The following is a 22,472-nucleotide window of genomic DNA, read 5'->3' on the forward strand; positions in this document are numbered from 1 at the left end:
GGAGGCTGACAGTCAAACCCAGGAAGGATAAGTTACAAGGTCTGGGCCACAGTGCACCTCCTAGAGGCTCATTTTCTCAGAAATCAGGAGTCTCATGATGGAATGTGGAAGTCCTCACTCATTTCACTCCTACTATATTGTAAGCTACCCATCCCATCACAAGCACAAAAGAGGCCCAGAACAGCTAATGTTTAATTGAAACAATGTGAAGTTAACATGTTTATTAACCAGCCCGAAATCACTCTCTTCCTGGTAGTGAGACTTGACTCTTCCCTATTTGATGATGCAGACCCCACAGTAGAAAGATATAGTCATTCACAGTTAACTTAAGTAGTAATGGTGGGTGAGAGAGCAGGAGAGGGAAAGGTAAGAAATAACCACAAATTACAGTTAAAATAAAATCAACCACCTGTTATCAACTGTTATCTAGAAACCCCACCCAAATACTTTCCTCCTCTTTAGAGTATTTGGCCTGCTGAGATCTCTACCACTCCTTATGCAAAGAAATGGTATGAAATGTCGTTTAGCCAAATCACTTCTAAAATTGAAATAAAGGAAAAATATTTTTAATCTAAATCATTTTGAAAGTAACTTGAATCTTTGAAAGATAAATTGTGATATTGAATAATGTTGAAATAGCATGTGTTAGGGGAAAAATACACTAAACATAATGCCGAGACCAAGCTTTCAAATATACTCTATCCTTGATGAAATGGGGGCAGCATCTCTGGAAGCCCCGAGGGGCAAAAACCCCTCAGAACAGGGATCCTTGAGGCAGGAACAGCTTCTAACTGTAGTGATTCCAGCAAAAGTGATGCTTCTTGCTTCTTCCAAACAGAATGCCCCCCAATTACCAGCTTTTCCGCTTTCACAGGAGTTCCTGTTCCTTTCACACTGTCTCTCCCAATGGCCAAAGGAAAGAGCTGGTTTGGGCTGGATGTGTTAACTAGTCCTTGAACTCTAAAGTGTGACTAATGAGTTTTAACTAAGTCCTATGAGAATTGAAATTCTGAGCCCCCTGGAAGAAGTTCCATTATGGTTTTCATCCTTACCAGAGGATCCCACTACCATCTGTTAATTGCAAACAAACAGATTTGTGAAGGAGCAAGGGCCCAGCTTCCTTTGACATCTCCCCTGCCACACTCAAGTCTGGAGGAAGATTTTCCTGACAAGGGAACTAGGGATATTATTGCCTCAGTGTGGTCACGAGGCCACAGTCCAAGTTCTGGTCAGTAGGTACCTGTGTGAAATTTAAAACTGCTATTAGGGGAAAAGAATAGAGAATGTGTGGGAGCTGCAGAGAAATCTAAATAGGTTGGGTTTCAGTTCCTTTCAGCTGATTGTCACATACCCCTCAGGTCTGTTCTCTGATTTTCCTGGGTAGTTTGAATCTACTTGGTCTGAGAATTTTCTGGTCACAGTCGACAAGTTTATTGTGGTCTTTGTTGGAAACCTTGTCATTAGCATCTATCACAGCTCCTTAGAGGTCTCACTGGAGAATTTCTGTTCTGGCAGTTGATTCTCCTAACATCTGATGTTTCTTTATTTATGAACTATATGTATACCTGGTAAATGATATTTTTCCCCTTTTGCTTTTGCTGCTAGGGAGCCCAGTGCCAAATAGGCACCTAATTCTCATTGTGTAGGACCTTTTAACAAGTATTTCTAAAAGCTCTTTTACTCTGTCCTTATTTTTCAAATTTGCCATATTTTTCTTCTCCTTCCTTAGAGTTCTCATCCCATTTTGCAAAGGATCTCTTTGCAGGGGCATTTGAACAGTGCTCCTGGTCCAACATGGATTCCTAGGAGGTACCCCAAAGCCACACTCAATCTCTAAGATGAGCTTGTATGACTTAGAAAAAGGCGCTGCTTCCTCTAGGCAGACAGCCTCAGGGTGGTGCCCTGGTATTTGTAGGTCTGTCTGTGGCAGCCCTCCAGGGACTGACCCTGATGGGCTCTGGGCCTGGTGCAACCCCTTCAACTTGAGTAACTTCTCGTTTATGTTTTATATATTGGCCTACTGTGATATATTTCGTTTGAAAAAAATTATTTTCTTATTTTTTTAAGTCCATGAATTTAGTTTCAGTGTGCCTTTGGTGTGCTAGGTGCTTGGAACACAAACGTGAACAAGAAAGTTTCAAGGACTCTGCCCTCACAGAGGTTATATTCAGATGTGGGAGCCAGGCAATAAATCAATAAATAGTGAAATAATTGCAGACTGTGTTTTGTTGCAAGCAAGGAAATAATCAGGATACTGTAATAGAAAATAAAAATAGAAAATAAAATATTAGGGAGGTAAGGGAAAACCTCTCTGAAGAGGGGATAATTAAGACAAGACCTGTAGGATGAAGAGGAGCTAAGGACAGTAGGAAGAGACTTCTGGGCAGGAAGAATAGCAAGTGCAAAGACCCTGAGGCTAGAAGAATTTAAGAAGTTCAAGGAAAAGAGTCCTGATGGTTGTAATGAACAAGAAGGAACACAAAGGCAGAAAGTGGTGTGAGATCAGGTCTCTAGGACCCAGATTATGCAGGACATTTTAGGCCATGCTAGGAGTTGGGATTTTATCCTAGATATGATGAGGATCTATTAAATGACTTTAGTGAACTGATTAAAAGTTTGGAAAGTCAATATGGCTGCTGTGGAAAGAAAGAGTAGAAGTGGGAAGATCAGTCCATGGGAGATGCTAGGAGTTGGGATTTTATCCTAAATATGCTAGGCATTGGGATTTTATCCTAAATATAATGGGGATCTACTAAATGATTTAAATGAACTGATTAAAACTTTGGAGAATCAACATGGCTGCTGTGGAAAGAAAGAGTAGAAGTGGGAAGATCAGTCCATGGGAGAGATGGTGATGCTTTGGACCAAGGTGGTGGTAGTGGAGATGGAACAAAATGGATATATATGAAAAATGCTATGAAAATGAAATCAGGAATAGAGAGTCAAGGATGACTCTTAGGGGAATTCCCTGGTGGTCCAGTGGTTAAGACTCTGTGTTCTCACTGCCGAGGACCCAGGCTCAATCCCTGGTCAGGGAACTAAGATCCTGCCAGCTGAGCAGTGTGGCCAAAAAGAATAAAAAGAAAAAAGAAGGATGACTCTCAGTTTCAGTAAATGGATAGATACTAGTGACATTTATTGAGCCCAGAAAGTCTTGTGATGGTGAGGCTTAGAGAGATAAGGGTGAGGAGTAAAGAATTCAGCTATGAATGTGTTAATTTTGAGACATCTGTGTGGAGATGTCAAGTAGAGAGTTAGATGTCTGAATTGGGAACTCAGAGAAGACTGGGCTGCTGTTATAAATTTGGGAGTCATCAAGAAATAGATGGTATTAAAGCCCTGGGGTTAAAGGAGGTCTAGGAACGTAGTGGAAATGAGAATTCCCAGAGCCAATTCCTGGGGAACATGTAGAAGCTGGGTGTAGAAGGAAAAGAACTTAAAGGAACAGAACACAGTCAGAATATCAAGATTCCAGAGTTTCCAAAAGAAGGGAATAGTCAGCCGCTCAGAGATCAAATCAAAGGAGAAAAGGAATGTGCACACTACATTTGGCAGCATGAACATAAGTCATGGTGGAACTGGCAGAGAAATGTTAGCAAGTGATAGAAACAGAGGGCAGATGGAATTGGTCAGAGATGGTAGGGAAGGGAGATAGTAGAGACAGTGGCTAGAGAAAGACTCTTCAAGATATTATGCCCTGAAAGGGGATGAGAGACATGAGGGAGTAAATGAAGGAGGAAGTGTTGATGGCTAGAACATATTTGTGTGCTGATCAGAATGATCTAATAGAGAAAAAATTTGGGTATTGGGTGGTGATAAACAGAAGACTGAAATCCTTGTGTAGGTGAAAGAGGATGGAACCTGGAAGAAGATTGAATCTGGAGCAGAAGTGGGGGGATTGACCTTTGATGGGAGAAAGTGTGCTTTATTAGGAGGAAAGATGGAGAAAGTTCTCCTCTGAAGAGTTTCCTTTAATCAGTGATGCCCAGTAATTGGCTGGGAGTAAAGGGGTATGAGAAGAAGCAATGAGATAGTCCTTTCAAAGAGTGGGGAACCTTTTTTTTTTTTTTTAAATGTTGGGGGTAGGAGTTTATTAATTAATTAATTTATTTTTGCTGTGTTGGGTCTTCGTTTCTGTGCAAGGGCTTTCTCTAGTTGTGGTGAGCAGGGGCCACTCTTCATCGCGGTGCACAGGCCTCTCGCTATCGTGGCCTCTCTTGTTGCGGAGCACAGACTCCAGACGCGCAGGCTCAGTAGTTGCAGCTCACGGGCCTAGTCGCTCCGTGGCATGTGGGATCCTCCCAGACCAGGGCTCGAACCCGTGTCCCCTGCATTAGCAGGCAGACTCCCAACCACTGCGCCACCAGGGAAACCCCTTTTAAGAAAGAATTACAAGGTTGAAAGTCATGTTGACTGTCCTTTTGAAGATGATAATCTTGAATTTAAACCAAAGCCAGACAATCCAGTTTTGTGGTTTTCTTTCATCAAGTTCAGCAATAAAAAAATGGACAGGGTGGACTTAGTTTTTTGGCCAAGAAAACAGAAAATGAGACATAGGAGTTGAGGGTGTCTGTGAGGGAGTGATTGTAATATTGGACCATGGAAATAAGCTAGACAGGGATGGAAGTAAAAGGAGGAGAAGTCTGGTGGTTAGTGAGAGATTGGCAGGGTTAATGAAGAGGAAGTTGCAAGAAGTCAAATTAATACAGGAGAGTGAGGACTGTAGAGCTAGGGGCTAAAAAGCATCAGATGGAAGGGTCCAAGGGTGGGATGTTTAGGAATCCAAATTTCCAGGTGGCGATGGTAAGGTCTGAGGGTACTAAGTAATTGAGAGAGGAAGAAAGAAAAAACTCCTTGCAGTTAAGAAGACCAAGGAACTGAAAGTTCCACCTCAAAATAAGCTGGAAAATCATTCTTATTTGTCATGTATATTTCCTGGATCATCTCAAATCCTTATTTGGAATTGGATAGGGTGCACATAAGTAAATAATAATGATGGTAGCTGATTCATTGTGGATCTACTCTGTAAACACCACTTTAGGTCATACTTCTGAACACTAAAATTCTTTATTACTGTTAGGATATTACTTGGGAAGTATTCTAAAATATGTTCATTCTCATAGTTTAATTAATTGATTATTCTCATTTCTCAGTCAGTAATGATATAAGACATTTTGGTTCAAGTTCAATACCTTTTCGTATGACGTACAACACCTTTCTTATCTAGCCTTATTTACGTGTCTAGTCTCATCCCCTACCATCCCGTTAAGATGTTCTAACCACACCGGCTCCTCATAAGTCCCCACTGGCAGGTAAAGCCTACATGCCTGCCATGCTGCTTCACCTGGATCACTTCTGCTCATCCTCTTAGACCCATCTGAAATGTCAACTTCTGGGTCAAGCCTTTTCTAAAAAGTTGAACCATCTAAAAGTGTATTTTTGTGGGTCAAAGACATCACATATTGGTAATTTCACATTGATCATAATTTGCTACCAAAAATATAAACCTGAACTACACGTGAGGGATGGTAGCTACCACTTACTGAACTGTAACTATGTGATTCACATTCATGGTAAAAATGTAAAGGTACTTTAAATTTATCATCTCATTTCATTCCCTAAAAGGTGGGTGTAAGTACTTCCTTTTATTAGATAAGGTTTCTGAGACTTAAAAAGGGTCTTTGCAAGAGAAGGTAAATAATAAGTGGCAGAACCGGGGTTTGATTCCAAAAGCAAAGGTCACATTATGCTCCTTCCTTCGTCTTACTCATCTCTGTGACTACAGTGCTAAGCACGAACCTGGTACAGAGTTGAAATAACTATGATAATTCTTCACCTGTCCAAAAACTACCCAAATAAATTTAAAAGTTGGCTTTGTTCAGGGCCCCTGGTACTCTAAATTCTGACACATTAAGGTGGCCAAGTCTCTTGACATTGGAGTTACCTTGATGAATGTTGCTGCTTCCTTGGAATTTGGAAAGATGTTTTGGTGGGTGAAACTGAGAGCCTGGACTACAGTTAAAATCTTAATCCAGTAATTGCTCTTTGTTTGAAGTCACACCCTGCTCCTGTTTGCCAGGCAGGTTCTCTATAGCAGGGTTGTAATTATCTAGGAGGACAAGTTCTTTAGATCACGAGAAGAATGAATGGATTTGTTGACACATGGGTGCCAAGTCTTGATGTAATGCAAACAGAGGGCAGAAGTATCTTGATTCATTCCCTGAATGCCCTTTTGCTTCCATTGACATAGAACTTCCCTGGCGTTCTTAAGAAAAATGTTGCTTTCTTGCCAAAATAAAGACCAGGAATCCTTTGGCAAATACAACTTAGCTGCTCTGGGGCCCCCGAATTTGGCTAACATCCATCTTGATTCGAATTTTGATTCTGTAGTTTTCAACAGAGTTCCTCATGTCCACAGCAGTGGTTCTCAGACTTTAGTGAGCATTAGAATTACCTGGAGGGCTTTTTGGAACACAGATTTCTGGTTCCCACCACAGAGACTCTGATTCAGTCTGTCTGGCCTGGAGCCCTAGATTCTGCCAATTCAGTCAGTCTCCCAGGTGAGGTTGAAACTGCTGGCCCCAGGACTACACTTTGAGTAGCTTAAAATCTTGCTTAAGTCCTGGTTTATGGGACACCAAGTGAGGTTGAATATAAAAGCAAAAAGCTCAGGAATTATCTGAGTAAACCTCTGAATGCTGAATTGTATAGACAAAAAAATAATAATAATAATAATAAAAAAGTAAATCAGTGACTTAAAAAAATTATCTCCTGATTTCTGACATTTTGTTAGAGACCAACAACAATTCCTCTTGTGTGGAGGGATACCAGTTGGCTGGAACTTGGGAGTCTTTCTTCTTTCCAGGAGCTCTTTTCCAAGATCTTAGAGCAAATTTCTCCTCTGTGACCTTCAGAACATTAGTGTGTTTTGTTCTTAAAACTACCCTAAACGAAGATGCTGTATAAAATTGATGTCTTTCAATGCAAAAATGAATGCAAGAAATTTTCAAAATGAAAACATTACATAATATAATAAGAAATGTGGTCATTAGATTCAGGATGCATTTTTCTTTTGTTTAGAGACTAAAAGATATTTGCATTTTTATTAGATTCAAAATGGTGTGAGTCATGCAGATCAACACATTTCTTTTTCACAGGAATCCTTTGTGTTTGAACCCAACTGCCTCTTCAAAGTGGATGAATTTGGCTTCTTTCTGACCTGGAGAAGTGAAGGCAAGGTATGTCTCAGAAAGAGCAAGCTGTTCCTTCTTGCTCTCAGGGTGAAGGCATTTCATTTTTCAACAAATGATGGAGTGCCTCTTGAGGGCATGGACCCTACGCTTATTCATTCATTCAAGATTTTTAAAAACATGTACTAGGAGTTGGGGATACATTGATGATCAAGGATGTGATCCTCATAGATTCCAGCCTAGGACCAAAGTCGCGCATCCAAAAAAAAAGAAAAAAGTTACAAGTCATTGAGAATTGTGAAAGAGAAGTTCAGGTTGTTACACGAGCTTAAACAGGCAAGTCTGATTTAAGTCTTGGGAGTTAGAAAGGTTTCCCAGAAGAGAGATGTTCAAGCTGAAGTCTCAGGGGGGTATTTAAGGGCATTTTTATACCCCAGGCCTTAACACACAGCACAATGACACATTTCATGAACCTTTGGGTAAAATTTACAAAAAGTAGAATCAGAGTTATATAAAAGCTAGCATAGTCCCACTTACTATTTCATGTACACACATATATTTAATAATATACATACAGTATTAATGTTATTACATGTATAAAAGTAACATTTTATAAACATTTTATAAATAATTATTCAAAGTTGCATTCATACATATATTTGAAATGGAATGTCTGGGGCCTTGACTTTCTGACTGCTGGAAATTATTATTATTATTATTATTATTTGTTTTTAATCCCGCTTCTGCCTTACTCTAGTGAGCATTGCCTTCATCATCACAAATATTTGTCACCTTGTCTGTGCCATAGGTCTGGCAGAATTTAGGCTCACTGCTATGCTAAATGCTCTCTTTGCAGGAAGGACAAGTTCTAGAATGTTCTCTCATCAACAGTGTTCGACTGGGAGCCACACCAAAGGTACCTGTGATTGGTGTTTGCTGATCTACTAAACACAGAATGTTGTTTAGCCCGTTACTGCCCCCCAATAATCAGCTGGGAATGAAGAACCGACACAGTTTAGAAATCTCATCATTAGCTCACCTTGAAGGCTCAGTTTGCCTCTGAGAGAAAAAAGAAGGAAAGAGCGCATAAATCAGCCTTCTTCACAGTGATTGATTTGTTTGAATAAGAAGCTGTTTGCATAGTGGTGCTAGGAATTTAAAAGATGTTTTTTCCTAGAATATTTTAGCACAGTATTTATCCCCTTTTCCATAACAGCCCTGCAAGTTTTTAAATGTGCAAAACGAAATTATGTTCCTCACTTTGTTTTTTATTCTTTAGTGACCCTCTTTTATGTTAGTTACAATCTCTGTGTAACCATGTTGGCATTTCCCCCTGAGTTCTTGTGGAGGACAAAATCACTGGTTTTTTTTTGCTAATTAGGGTAAACTTACACAGTTTTCATTCCAGATGAGGATGCCAGGGCTCCTAGAGGTACACACACTCACTCTTTGTGTCCAGACGGTTTGAAAGACTTAATCTCATTTTTGAGTAACTTGTGGTTGCTGGTTGTGGCAATGCCCTGCATATTTGCCTGAATCCTCAGTGACTGTTCTCTGTGAGAGATCCCTTTGACCTTTGTGGATGCAAGTAGGTCCCAGTCAGAGCCTTTCTGTCCTGTTGCCATCGTCTGGGTCCTCAGATAACTACAACCAGAAATCAAAAGAAAGACCCTCCCTCCCAGTCTTCTAAACCGATAATTTTATAATACTTTTCTTACCAAATGAGTTTCAATCATGTGTAGTGTTAAAGATTTTACCTCCAGGGGTTTTAGAATAATGCCAGATATCTGGGCATTTTTAGATATAAAAAAAATAAATTTTTGCCCTAATGTATGTTTTTTACATCAAACATAGTTTATTTTTACCATCTTTCTGCCATGCTCTGTGATCTAATGTATTTTTTCCTATTTGTCTACCTCAATAGGATCCCAAAATTTTGGCTGCTCTTGAAGCTATTGGAAAATCAGAAAATGACCTGGAAGGGCGGGTAGTTTGTGTCTGCAGTGGTACAGATCTGGTGAACATCAGTTTCACATACATGGTGGCTGAAAATTCAGAAGTAACTAAGGTATCCTCTGTGAAACAGCCTCCTTCCCTTCCCCCCCATATGTACATATGTGGTGCACATAATTTTTCATGTATAATTGTAATATATATTTTAAATTGTAAAATAATTTAATTTAAATTTAAAAAAATGATTCCATTGCCTTGTTGGAATGTTGGTCTAGAAAATTCAGCAAGCACAATACCCTTTTAGCATGTCCCTCATGTATGCCAAGAGCCCGAACACCTATTGTGTTATGTTGTAGGAGCCTCTCACACTGGAATATACACAGGAATCACCTGGGATTTTGTAAAAATGCAGATTCTGATTCAGTAGGTCTGAGGTGAGGACAAATTCACCCTTTCTAACAAGCTCCCAGTTGATGCTTATGTTGCTGCTCTGAGAACCACACATTGAGTAGTAGCACTGCCCAGTAGAAAAATAATGCAAGCCACAGATGTAGTTTAAATCTTTCTAGTAGCCACAGGTTGAATTAATTTCAGTATTTTAGATTCCACATATAAGCGATATCATTTGATATTTGTCTCTCTCTGTCTGGCTTACTTCACTTTGTATGATAATCTCTAGGTTCATCCATGTTGCTGCAAATGGCATGATTTCATTCTTTTTATGGCTGAGTAGTATTCCATTGTATATATCTACCACATCTTCTTTATCAGTTCATCTGTTGATGGACATTTAGATTGTTTCTATGTCTTGGCTATTGTAAACAGTGCTGCTATGAGCATAGGGGTGCATGTATCTTTTTGAATTCCAATATATCGTATTTTAACCCAATAGGTCATTTTAACATGAAATCAATATAAAATCAGTTAACATATTTTACATTCTTCTATTTATACAAAGCCTTCAAAATCGGATGTGTATTTTCAATTCAGATGGGCCACATTTCAGTGGCTGCATATGGCTAATGGCTACCCTGTTGGACAGTGCAGGTCTATGTGATTAAGATATCTACCCCCACCCCCGGCATCAGCTATTAAAGTATTGGGTTATAATCCATCATAATACTGTAAACAGCCTACTATTGCCCTGGCAAGTGAGTCTCAAAGAGATTTTGGCCAAAGTAGAAAGCTTCAAATTTAAATCACTTTCCTGCAAGTCATTTGTCTTCAGGGTGGTTTTACCTGTGGATGGAGTGCCCATTATCTTTGCATAATATGTGTGAAGAGGCCTGAGCCTTTGCTCTACCATTGCAGAAATGTGGCTTTAGGGGATTGGGAAGGGGAGCATTTTATTTTCCCATTGATCCTGCAAGTAGAAGCTCAGTGCAGGGTCGAATGAGAAAGGCCATCATTAGAAATGTTGAAATTTAGAGCCTGAAGGGAATATATAGGTAAGATTATTTGATGAAACGGAGATGAGAAGATTTAACCCTGGGCCCAGAGCTAATGGGTATGGAATTGAGTTCTGCAGATTCCAAGACCATCTTTCTTTCACCCTCACTCACAAAGTGTGGTCCACATTCCAGCTACATAGGCCTCACCTGTGAGCTCCTTACACATCAGAGTCTTGGGTCCACCCAGACCTACTGATTCAGAATCTTCATTTCTAACAAGGACCCCCAGTGACTCATATGTGCAGTAAAGTTTGAGAAGCTCCCAGCTGTGGCTTTGGGTCCAGGAATGGATGTTCCATGTGAAATGAGAGCCGTTGTTTCTGTCCTTGTGGTGGTTTGGTTGGTTTCATGCTGTTTTCCCAGATCACCTTGCTTTGGGGAAACAGATTTTGCCTTCAAGTTCTTTCATTATTGTGCTCAGATCAACACCTTGTTTGAATGGTTTCTTGAACCCTGCTGATCTAAACAAGCATCGTTTCTTAGAGTTCACGCTTACGTTATTTGCTACAGAGGTCTTTCTGGTTGCTATTTGCAATAACAACATTCAATCCCAGAAGTCCATGCTGACCACCCAGGAAGAAAAAGACTTGTTAATCAGACAGAGATATTTAGCTGCCTGAAGTTTTGCAAAAACACAGTTCTGTAGACCAGTATGCCCTGGGTTTTGTCAATGCGTCATATTACAAGAAACAGTATGACTCCTATAAGCTTAAGAACCTGGCCTTGGAACCAGGTTGCCTGGGCTTAAATCCTTGCTCTTTCTCTTCCCAGCTGTGTGACTGAGACATGCAACTGGCCTCTCTGAGCATCACCTTCTGCATCCATAAAATAAGAACAATACCAAAATGCCTGCTCTTAGGATTGTTGTATAGATTACGAGTTGTTACATGGAAAGTGCTTAGTGCACGGCCTTTCTCATCCAAAGCCCTCAATGTGTGCCTGATATGCTGATCACAGGGTCCTAGAATTTTAGAGCTGGAGATGGAACTTAAGCAGAGCTTCCCACCACCTCATTTGTCAGATGTGGCAAATGAAGCCAAGCAGTTACACAACAGGCTAGGCCAGAGTCCAGCCTAAAGCTCAGGCCTTCTGATTTCCCGAGTGATACTGTCCACCCCACCCCATCCCTGAGCAAGTACAGTCCTGGGAAGGTGGCTCAGATCAGTAAGCCCATAATGTTCTTACTTTCCATGGTTTGATTGTTGTCAGGCTTGGTTCCTTTTGTTTAAAAGTCATGGTGTGAAACCTATACTCATGAGTATGTGGTATATATGTGTATGTTCCAGGTGGAAGTTTATACTTAAAGATTTGATTTGGGGTGTTTTTGCAGTAGCATTTCCACTGAATTTAAGATTAGCTGGCCAAACAAGTAGGACTATAAAATAATTCTGTACTGGATTTTTAATTCAAACTCAATACTATTTGACCCTGCTCTTATTAAATAAACTAAATGTTTCAGCTTCTGGGAACTATTAGTTACAATTTTATAATTCATTAATAGTGTAATATGTAAATATTAATCTCACTGTCCAAACTAGACAGCCCATGCTTATTAGAGCATGTCCTTTTGGTTAATTGATACTTGGAAGATATTGAACAAATTTTTCACTTATGTGTACACATGTGTGGATAATCTTGCCTACTTCCTGATTTCAAAACTTAACTGTCTGCATCCAGATCATAATATTACCACCTCCAGCATTGACATTTTCCCCATCACCACTGCCTTATTCCTATGCCTCTATATATGTTACTAGCCCTAACAGAACACACAAACCATCAAAGTGAGAGGATTTATACAAAATACAGATGTAATTACCACAGATCAAAATGATGGCAGAATTCATAAATTAGATCAGATCAAGTGAGAAATGTAAAGATTTCCCAGTGTGCCTGAAATGGTGTTTGGGACTCAGCCTGTGGCGTCACTTTCACCTGAGTACAGCTTAGGAGCCTAGAATAGAATTATGGGACCATGGAATACGCTCTCTGTCCTCTTAGCTAGCAGTATTCTGGTCACTTTATCACAAAAGTCAGTTAACGCAAGTCATTTTTTTAAAAATATTTTTATTGGAGTATAGTTGCTTTACAATGTTGTTAGTCTCTACTGTACAGCAAATTGAATCAGCTATACGTACATCCCCTCTTTTTTGTATTTCCTTCCCATTTTGGTCACCACAGAGCATTGAGCAGAGTTCCCTGTGCTATACAGTAGGCTCTCATTAGTTATGTATTTTATATTTAGTACCAATAGTGTATGTATGCCAATCACAATCTCCCAGTTCATCCCACCCCCGCTTCCCCCTTGGTATCCATACGTTTGTTCTCTACATCTGTGTCTCTATTTCAAGCAAGTCATCATTTTTAAAAATAACGCTTACAGACCTTAAACGCTTTATTTTAACTTGAAGTATATAAATGTGGTTCAATTGTTGACCCATCTTTTAACGTTAGGGCCGAGGTCTTTGCATTCAGTATGGGTCTGTAGGTGGGGGTTGATGTAGTTTTTCTTTTTAATTGAAATATGTATAGTTGATTTACAATGTTGTGTTAATTACTGCTGTACATCAAAGTGATTCAGTTATACATATATATACATTCTTTTTTTAATATTATTTTCCATTATGGTTTATCATAGGATATTGAATATAGTTCTCTGTGCTATACAGTAGGACCTTGTTGTTTATCCATTCTATACATAAAAGTGTCCATCTGCTAACCCCAAACTCCCACGCCACCCCTCCCCCAACCCCTTCCCCCTTGGCAACCACCAGTCTGTTCTCTATGTCCATGATTCTGTTTCTGTTTCTTCGATAGGTTCATTTGTGCCATATTTTAGATTCCACATATAAGTGATATCATATGGTATTTGTCTTTCTCTTTCTGACTTGCTTCACTTAGTATAATAATCTCTACTTCCATCCATGTTGCTGCAAATGGCATTATTTTGTTCTTTTTTATGGCTGAGTAGTATTCCATTGTAGATATGTACCACAGGGGTTGATGTATTTTCTGCCTATACTTCACCCATAATGCATTGCCTGAAATAATCCAGTTTGGTTTCTTTAAAGTACAAGTGAGACTTTAAAGACACACATGGAGCAATCAAAATACAGAATCCTACAACTGCATGACTTCTTTCCCTAATCCTTTAGTTGTCTTATTTACATCGAGGTTGAGAAAAAAATTTTAGCAACTTGCCTTTAAAGAAATCTTCCCAAATATTCATCAAAAGAAACAACAACCCCCTTTCTTTCCACAAGCATATTTCACTGGTTCATGTAATTTTTATTACATACATAGACAGGTATGGAAACAAATGTAAGTAACTCATGGTAAGCATGCAAAGTGAGATCAAAAAGATACAACATGTTGGAAAATAGCTTATTAACTGTAAGGGTTTGGCATTCCCTGGGTGGTCAGAGTGTTTTGTTTGTTTTATGCCATCTGACAAGTCTTGGTCTGACCAGTGAAATAGAAGTTTTAAGAGGGTTTCTAGTACAGAACTTGCTTAGGAGTATTTATTTGAGATTGTTGAGTCTGTTCTTAATTCCCAGGCTTTTATGATACTTACAGTCCAATGATTCTGAAAAATACACTTAACTAAACATTTAATCCAAGCAGATGGGCCAACCTTCAATTCATGTCCTCTCCATGGAGGACCAACTTTTACTCGTGGAATCTTTCCTGACTCTGAGAAAGCCATCTTGCTTTGTTTGTTCATCCACTTCCTAAAAGTGTTCTCTGGTATTTTTTCTTCTTATTTCAAGGAGGTGTTTTAAGAATCAATAAAATTTGACATGAAATCTGACTTCCTTAGAGTTAAGCCTTCAAGTAAATACAAAATGTTTTCACAGCACACAGGACAGTAAAATGATTGTGCTTTTTCTTTTTTCAATATAAGATGTCACCAGTATAAAAGACTTCTTTGTAGCTCAGCTTGTCTTTTCTTCAATCACCCCCTCTGCTTAAAGAGTAAACAAGCTTGCCTTGCCACTCTACCTCTTTACAAGATTTGAGCTCAATTCTATAGACCTTTCTTCCCTACGAAATAAATGTCTAACAGTATCTAAACCTCTTATCCACATCCTTCCAGTTGCTGAGTCTGCAAACACCCTCCTCCAGTGTCCTGATCGGTCCATTAACAAACATTCTTGTATCTAGGATCTAGCTGCTTCTAACACCAGCATCACTATAGCATTTTCCAGACCAATACCATTTCCCCCCCTAATTGGCATTTGTACCTTGGCCTTGCCCCTTGCAGTCTGTAGCTGAAGGGATGTTTCTGAAATGTAATTCAGGTCACATCACTTTGCTTCTTAGAACCCTGCAAGGCTCACAGGGCCCAACAAGAATCCCTTCTCACTTCACTTCCTCATGTTGCCTTCATCTCCCTCTTCCCTCCTTTGTATTTCCTTCCAGCCTCAGGGACTTTGCATGTGCTGTTCCTTTTGCCTGGGACATACTCTTTCCCCAGTTACATGCAGTGAATTCTCCCTCACATTTCTCAAATCTCTCCTGGAACATCACCTTAGCTTCCTGTATCATCTCCCCTCAGCACATCCTATCTCCTTATCTTGCTGTATTTATCTTCTTTGCACTTCCACTATTTTCATGCCATACATTAATTTACTGCCTTCCTCCCTGCCCATGAAGGCAACATTCTGCTCACTGCTGCATCCCTGACATCTAGAATATTCAGTGCCCGACGTTTAGTAGATGCTCAATACATACTTGTTTTATTGAGGTCTTTATGTTGACTGAATCCATAAATCCTAACCTAGGCGATGAATAGGTATAACCCTCAAGTTTTTTACAGTTTAGCTCAAAGAAAAGCTAAGAGAATTATCTTTGGACGAGAAGCCCAAGAAAATGTGATTCAGTGATAGTCCAAAAGGTCTGGGATTCCATGGTGTTATTTTTAGAGTCACTTTTCAGGATGTAATGGGACTGTTGCTAAGAATCCATGACAAGCCTGGAGGTTGTAACCCTGGTGTCTTGGCGTTTTTCCAATTTAGATCATTATTTTCTGCTTCCCTAAATCCTTCTTGTCATTCCAGTTAGAAAATTCAGCTTTCATTTCCTCTCCTTAAAAACCTTCTGTTAAAAGAAATTGCTAACAAATTGCTGGCACTTTTCCCTCAAACCCAGTGTGCATTTGGGTAATAGGTGTGTCTGTTTGGTCACATAACTTAAAATATCTATGAAAAAGCAGCCGCATGAAGGAGATATTTCCCAATTTTTTCTAAACTGTGTGTAATACAACTTTTCCTCTGAATCCTACTCATCTCTCTGCCCACTGTTTTACCATAAACCCTACAAATAATACCAAATATTGTAACAAACTTCTTTAGTTAGAAAAGCAACTCAGTTTCTCTGATGTACTTTTTTCTCTCTTGGGATACAACTAGTTGGGGAGGGTTTTGTCCCTGGTGTGTTGAAAGCAGTTCAGATGTCTTTCATTAAGCTACAGCTGGCGCTACATAGCAAAATGCAAGCACAGTCACTGTACATCAGATTGAAAGGCAATCGTCATTAAAAATTTCCGCAAATAAGTCTGTTATTTTATACCAAGTTGAATTTTACTTTGCTTACAAAAATAAGCTGTTACTATGAAGTTCAAAATGCAAAGATTTGGATTTAAGTTCAGACAATTTCCAGACTGCTCATTATACTTTCTGCAGGTTGTAAATATTTGGCAAACTCCATAAATTATGCTTTGTAACCAAGTAAACAAATAAGCTCATGACCGGGTACTATAGAAATTAAATACAAAAATGTTATATGTTATTCTTGTAGACAAAAATGATAAGGTCAGGTAGTTTATTACAGGGGATAAAATCTTATTTTAGTCAATTGGGTTGAATGTCACAGTCGCTCTGCTGAACTTGAATTATGTTGAGTAGAAGAATTTATGCAAAGGTTCTTGGAGAAGGGCTTTTTTCTTCATTTTGCTGGGGAAAAAAAAATTAAGTTCATGCTTAGTCAGTCCCTTCTACTGGCTTTGCTAACACCCTGCAGAGCCCCGCTCCCCTCAACTAGTTCCTCTACCCCTAGTCAGGCACAGACCTACTCAGGGGATCAAACCAGAAGCCACACCTGGCACCTTCTTAAAAATGCAAATTCTCAGGCCTTATGCCAGCCTAACGAACCTGAAATTCTCAGCATGGAGCCCAGTTATCTGTTTTGTTTCTGTTTTTGTTAATTGGAGTATAGTTGATTTACAATGTTATATTGGTTTCAGAGATATAGCATAGTGATTCAGTATTTTGATGGTAATAGTTTAACTAGCCTCCCAGGGGATTCTGATGCTGGTTGAAGTTTGAGTCCCATTGGTTTAACATACAAATGGACTTGGTCCAAAAATCATAATGATTTTGAACCCAGACAAGTTTTTATCAAATTGATTGACTGCAGCATGCAGGTAAATCTGTAGACCTATCGATCACTGGTTAGAATTCACTGAGAACACAGAAAGCACGATTAAAATGAATTTGTTTCTATGACTCTAGAAAAAAAACTATTTCTTAAAATGCAGTTTTAAAAATGTCACTAGCTTTAAATTGCTTCTCCATTTACCACATAGCTCCAGTTTTTACTGCTAGCAAAAACTGTGAACAAAAACATTGTGAACATAATGTATGTGTAACATGGGACTACACGTGTTTGTATGTTTTCTAATCTTTGGGGTATAATTGAAAGATGAGACACATGAGGGGTGGGTTGGACACCTTGCCTGAGATGAAACTCCTGCCTCTAGAAAAAAAGGTATTTCTTAAAATGCAGTTTTAATTGTATTTATATGCCAGTGATTCTTAAAGTGTGGTCCCCAGACCAGCAGCTCCAGCAGTACCTGGGAACTTAATCTGAGATGCAGATTCTCAGGTCCTGCCCCAGGCCTGTGGAATCAGTGCCCCCTGTTTTAAATAGCCCTCCAGATAAAGGCTCAAGGTGAGAACTACTGCCCTGCAAAGAAGCTCCATGAGGAGCGATTATATCCTTCTTCTCTTGCAGAAGTCTTGAAGAACTTACATTAACTGCTCTGCTGCCCAGACACCTGAGCCGATGCCTGCTGAATGCTAAAGGAGCTAAATTGTAAATCTGAACTTTCTATCCAGAGTCCAAGCCCCAATATACTAATTGATTTAAGTTCTTCACCACACTGCCTCATGGTGTTTTGAGGCTCAAGTCTGGGATGGTGTGTGTATGTGTGTGTGTTTTTCATGTTTCCAAGACTGAAAGTTGGCACGTTCTTGTTTTGTTTCTTCTTTAAACCTACCAGAATGCATGGGAAATGAATCAGTGAGGGGCAGTAAAAAGCCATCTTGGGCTTCCCTGGTGGTGCAGTGGTTGAGAGTCTGCCCACCGATGCAGGGGACACGGGTTCGTGCCCCGGTCCGGTAAGATCCCACATGCCACGGAGCGGCTGGGCCCGTGAGCCATGGCCGTTGAGCCTGCGGGTCCGGAGCCTGTGCTCCGCAACGGGAGAGGCCACAACAGTGAGAAGTCCACGTACCGCAAAAAAAAAAAAAAAAAAAAAAAATCTTAAGGACAGAGCTGTGAATCAGAGCAGAGCAGATGCATGGGTGCGTATTTGTGAGCTTTAAATGTCCCCATCTCACCTAGGTGTTTTCTTCTTGCCAAATAAAGATAGTAGGGTTCATTTGTTTAATTGCTGGGTTGAACGTGGAGGCCATCAAACTGGTTCATCAGTGAATCTGTGGAATGGGTGACACTTGTCTCCTGGGGCCTCCCAGGGCTACCTGTCATCTCTCTTGCTCTCTCTTCCTTCCTCCTTCAGTTCTCATGCTGCTCTTGCCAGACCATTTGTCCCGGGATCCAGTACTTCAGTGTCTGACCCATGGTGGCACTCTTTGCACTCTGGAATTATTTCTTTATCTCTGTATTTCCAAAAACTGTAGTTGCCTTAGACCAGAAGTTGTGGACTCAGAGATGCCTGCAGGAGCCAGGGAGATGATGTGAATAATAAAAGGTGCCAGGAGACAGATAGGGATGGAGTGGAATTTAGTGAAGTGGGGTGTGCATATACCATCTGGGGGCACTTACTTCCTGCCAGTTTTCCAACCATCAGAGCATGGCCCTGAGGTTGCTAGATTGTTGGTGGTGGCCATCTGGGGGCACTTACTTCCTGCCAGTTTTCCAACCATCAGAGCATGGCCCCGTGGGAGGAGCAAAGTGAGAAAGAAGCGTTGAGTGAGGCGTGGTGACCTTGTCCACAGCCACACTGAGCAGGCTGCAAAGTCGTCTTCAACATTTGCATGGCCCACACATTTTTATACAGTTCTCCAGTGTTTTCTGAATGCAAAAGGAGTGTTGCTCACGGTAAGGCATGCACTCCCACCACATTCTGGTCGAAAGCACGGAAGAGCAAAAAGAAAAGAAGCCCCGTGTCCCCCTTTTCCCCTTCCTAAAACCCCCACCCCCTCTCTAATGTGTCTTTTTCATGTGCACACAGTTTTCTTTTATACTAAGTTGGGCTCATGCTGTTTATAGAGTTTAATATAGTACTGTATTCTATCATTAACAGTGTTTATCATGTGCATTTTCTTGGTCTTTAAAATGTTTTCTTGGGCTTCAATGCAAGTCCCCATGACCTTTCAGGTGGGCATTTTTGGTTGTTACCCACTCTTGCTTCTTTAGAAACCTCCCAGCCTCTTAGGTACTTCTTTCAGAATGCTGTGATCTTCACAGGGGACATGTTTTCACTTGTGAGGGTTTCATGAACTTGAAGCTTCTCTAAGCAGAGACTCCATGCTGGGCCCAGTCCACAGCTGCTTGCTTTGCCCTAATTGCAAGTGTTATCAAATGACTCCATCAAGGGAATGCAGAATGAGTTACTCTAATTGCACCAGAAGTTTGGATTTCACCTTTTGGCCCCTGGGACAAAAAAATGTCACTAGCTTTAAATTGCTTCTCCATTTACCACATAGCTCCAGTTTTTACTGCTAGCAAAAAATGTCATTGTGAACATAATGTATGTGTAACATGGGACTACATGTGTTGTATGTTTTCTAATCTTTGGGGTATAATTGAAGGATGGGACACATGAGGTGGTGGGTCAGACACCTTGCCTGAGATGAAACTCTTGCCTCTGAGCACTATGATCTGGAACAAATAATTTAATAATCGTAATCATAATAGTGCAGCCCACGGGCCAGATCCAGCTCTCGGCCTGATTTTGTGTGGCCAGTGAGCTAAGAATAGCTTTTAAGTTTTTAAAGGATTATTAGGACAAAACAAAACATAAAAACTGTGCAACATAGAACTATATGTAACCCCCAAATCTTAAGGTATTTATTGCCTGGCCCCTTACAGAAAAAATTTGCTGGCCCCTAATAATTATAATAAAAGCAGCAGCAGTGAAATTTTAATTTTATACTGAATGCCAGACACTGTTCAGAGTGCTTGACCTGCATTATCTATCTCATTTAATTCTCACAACAATTCTGTGAGGTGGATTATTCTCATTTACAGAGAAAGAAATAGGTCCAGAGGGGTTGAGCAACTTGCCCAAGGTCACACAGCCAGTAGGTGACCAGCTGGTGTCTTGAACCCAGGCATTGGGTCCACTGCAGATCCTGTGTTCTATCACACCCTCTGCTGCAGCTCACAAGTTGAGGAATAGCCTCTTCCACCTGTAACATTGTATGATTTTACTGTACTTTTCAGGTAAATGTTTAATGTCACTATTTCTGGAAGGTATAGTCATAGAGCAGCACTTCCCAAATTGGTGGCCCACAAAATGGATTCCTCAAAGAAGTCCACATATAAAGGGGGTTCTCTGGTCAAATGAGCATATGAAAGCCTTGTTTAGATGGGTTTCTTTACTATAGCACTCTCAGAAGCAGAATTATTCTCATACCAGTCTCAGCAAGGAGGGGGGATATTCAGCTATTTCCCAAGCATACATACATTCATTCATTCATTCATTCATTTATGCCTATTGAAGGGACACAAAATCTTTCAGAACTACTGCTTTACAGAAAAAAAGTCAGCAGTGATGTCATAGAGGCATTGTTCAGCCCAATATTTTTCCAGATGTATCGAAACAATGTAATCTAGACATTCATTTATTCATCTTTGCCATTAACATTCTTTTGATTGTCCGTGTTTTCCTGCTGCCATGTTTCTTCCTTCCCTCCCCCTTTTTGGGGGGCAAGAACAGTGGAAGGATGGAATCTTTTCCATAAATGATAGGAAATTAGACAATGAAACTCAAACCCATTGATTTAGATTCTTTTTAGTACTTCTTATCTTGAAAGTCATGTTTAGTTTGTAGGATTACCTATAGATTTGATTTGCCTGAGCTGATAGGTGATGCTGCCTAGAAAAGGGCAGCCAGAGGCTCCTTGATTGATGATGCTTATCCCAGACCCTCAGCAGGTGGCTTTATCTGCATGTTGAGTTCTGCTCATTTTGGCATGGCTTAATTTGCCAGCATTGTCAACTGACACATGTCAGGAGGAAAGTGACCTCGGGGATCTTAAGTACAGGCATTAGCCAAAGAAACAACTTCATGAACACCTTTTAATTCACCAGCTGTTCACTCATCCCTTACCATCAGGATTTTGCAAATTTGACAGTTGAGACCAAAAATGCACTCTTACAAAACTGGTAGTTTCTGACCAGCAAAAAATGATGCTCTTGGTTTTCTTAAAATCTTAAAATTCTTCTATTATTTTAGAGTTCTCTATATGGATGTCAAATAAGTGTTACATAAAATAAACCAAATATCTCATTTTCTTTTTGAATGATTTCTGGGGTTTGTAGGAATGGAGCTGCTCTGTGAACTTTGAGGCACTAAAGAACATCACTTATTGCTTACTGTATATTGTTTATGTAGTGAACACAAGGCATAAATGTATTCTGAATGTATATATGTATGTATGATTTCTTAGGCTGGATCTGTGAAATAAACTGATAACAGACAAATTAACAGGAGAAAAGCCATACAAATTAATTAAGTTTTCATTTTATGTGAACAGGGGCATCACAGAAAGAAGTGAATACCCAAAGGAGCAGTGAGATTTTAGAGTTTATATAGCACGTTAATAGCGGAAGGAGAGGGGGTGAAGGGTAGATGGTTTTTAAGGAAGGTAAATGGGCCCTTAGGAGAATAGACAGGAGGTATGATTGTCTTGCGACAATTTCTATCTGGGTGTGGTGCCAACTTTTCATTTTCCAGAAGAGGAGATTAGTGTTGCTTCTGGAGAGAGGATTTATGACAACTGAGTTCTGTTGGGAGGCTCTGCTTTTAGGCAGATAAGGAATTTCAGGAATTCAGATGCCTTCAGCTCAAAATAATTCTTACACCAAAGTGGCATATTTTGGTGTGTCATATCCTGATTCTCTTCAACAGTATATTTATTGGAGTATTTGGAATTAGATGTGGTTCTTTGGGACAAGATTCTGTAGGTCCAAAAGTACATTGTTACAAGGTATCAGGTTGTCACAGGTAGAGTGAGCCTTAGGCGATGCAAAAAATTCTCTTAGAAATGATAGTGAACAGAAACCCATTTGCAATGGGAATTTGACACTTCAGCTTCTGGGTAATGACCAAGAATAGCACAGTGTCCCCTCCTTGCTGTGACTATTTAGAGATTCTTTTTGACCTAGTGTTGTCAAGATAACCAGCCAGGCTGACAGACTGTTTTGACTATCTGTGAGTGACTAAACTAATTTTGACTAGGGAAGTTATAAATATTATCCAGGCCCATCCAAATCGATCTTTCAAACACAGCCACCCATACCCATATATGGCAGCTCATTTCCTGCCCAAACACTGGTTCACTGTGCTGTGAAGGTGAGTTAAGAGTCAGGTGGCACTTAATGCTTAATGAATTCCCTTTATCAGCGA

The 22,472-nt window shown here is 40.0% G+C and overlaps 1 protein-coding gene across 1 annotated transcript in view; it reads left to right on the forward strand.

The window, feature by feature from the left end:
• Positions 1-22,472, forward strand: part of PLCB4 (phospholipase C beta 4) — a 421,917-nt gene that overhangs the window by 281,732 nt on the left and 117,713 nt on the right. Inside the window, exons 5-7 of the mRNA XM_081256673.1 lie at positions 7,158-7,238; positions 8,047-8,106; positions 9,115-9,258. Coding sequence (XP_081112799.1) covers positions 7,158-7,238; positions 8,047-8,106; positions 9,115-9,258 — 285 coding nt within the window. The remainder of the gene's footprint in view (positions 1-7,157; positions 7,239-8,046; positions 8,107-9,114; positions 9,259-22,472) is intronic.

This window comes from Mesoplodon bidens (genome assembly GCF_964165515.1).
Source record: "Mesoplodon bidens genome assembly, chromosome: 15".
NCBI lineage: Eukaryota > Metazoa > Chordata > Mammalia > Artiodactyla > Ziphiidae > Mesoplodon > Mesoplodon bidens.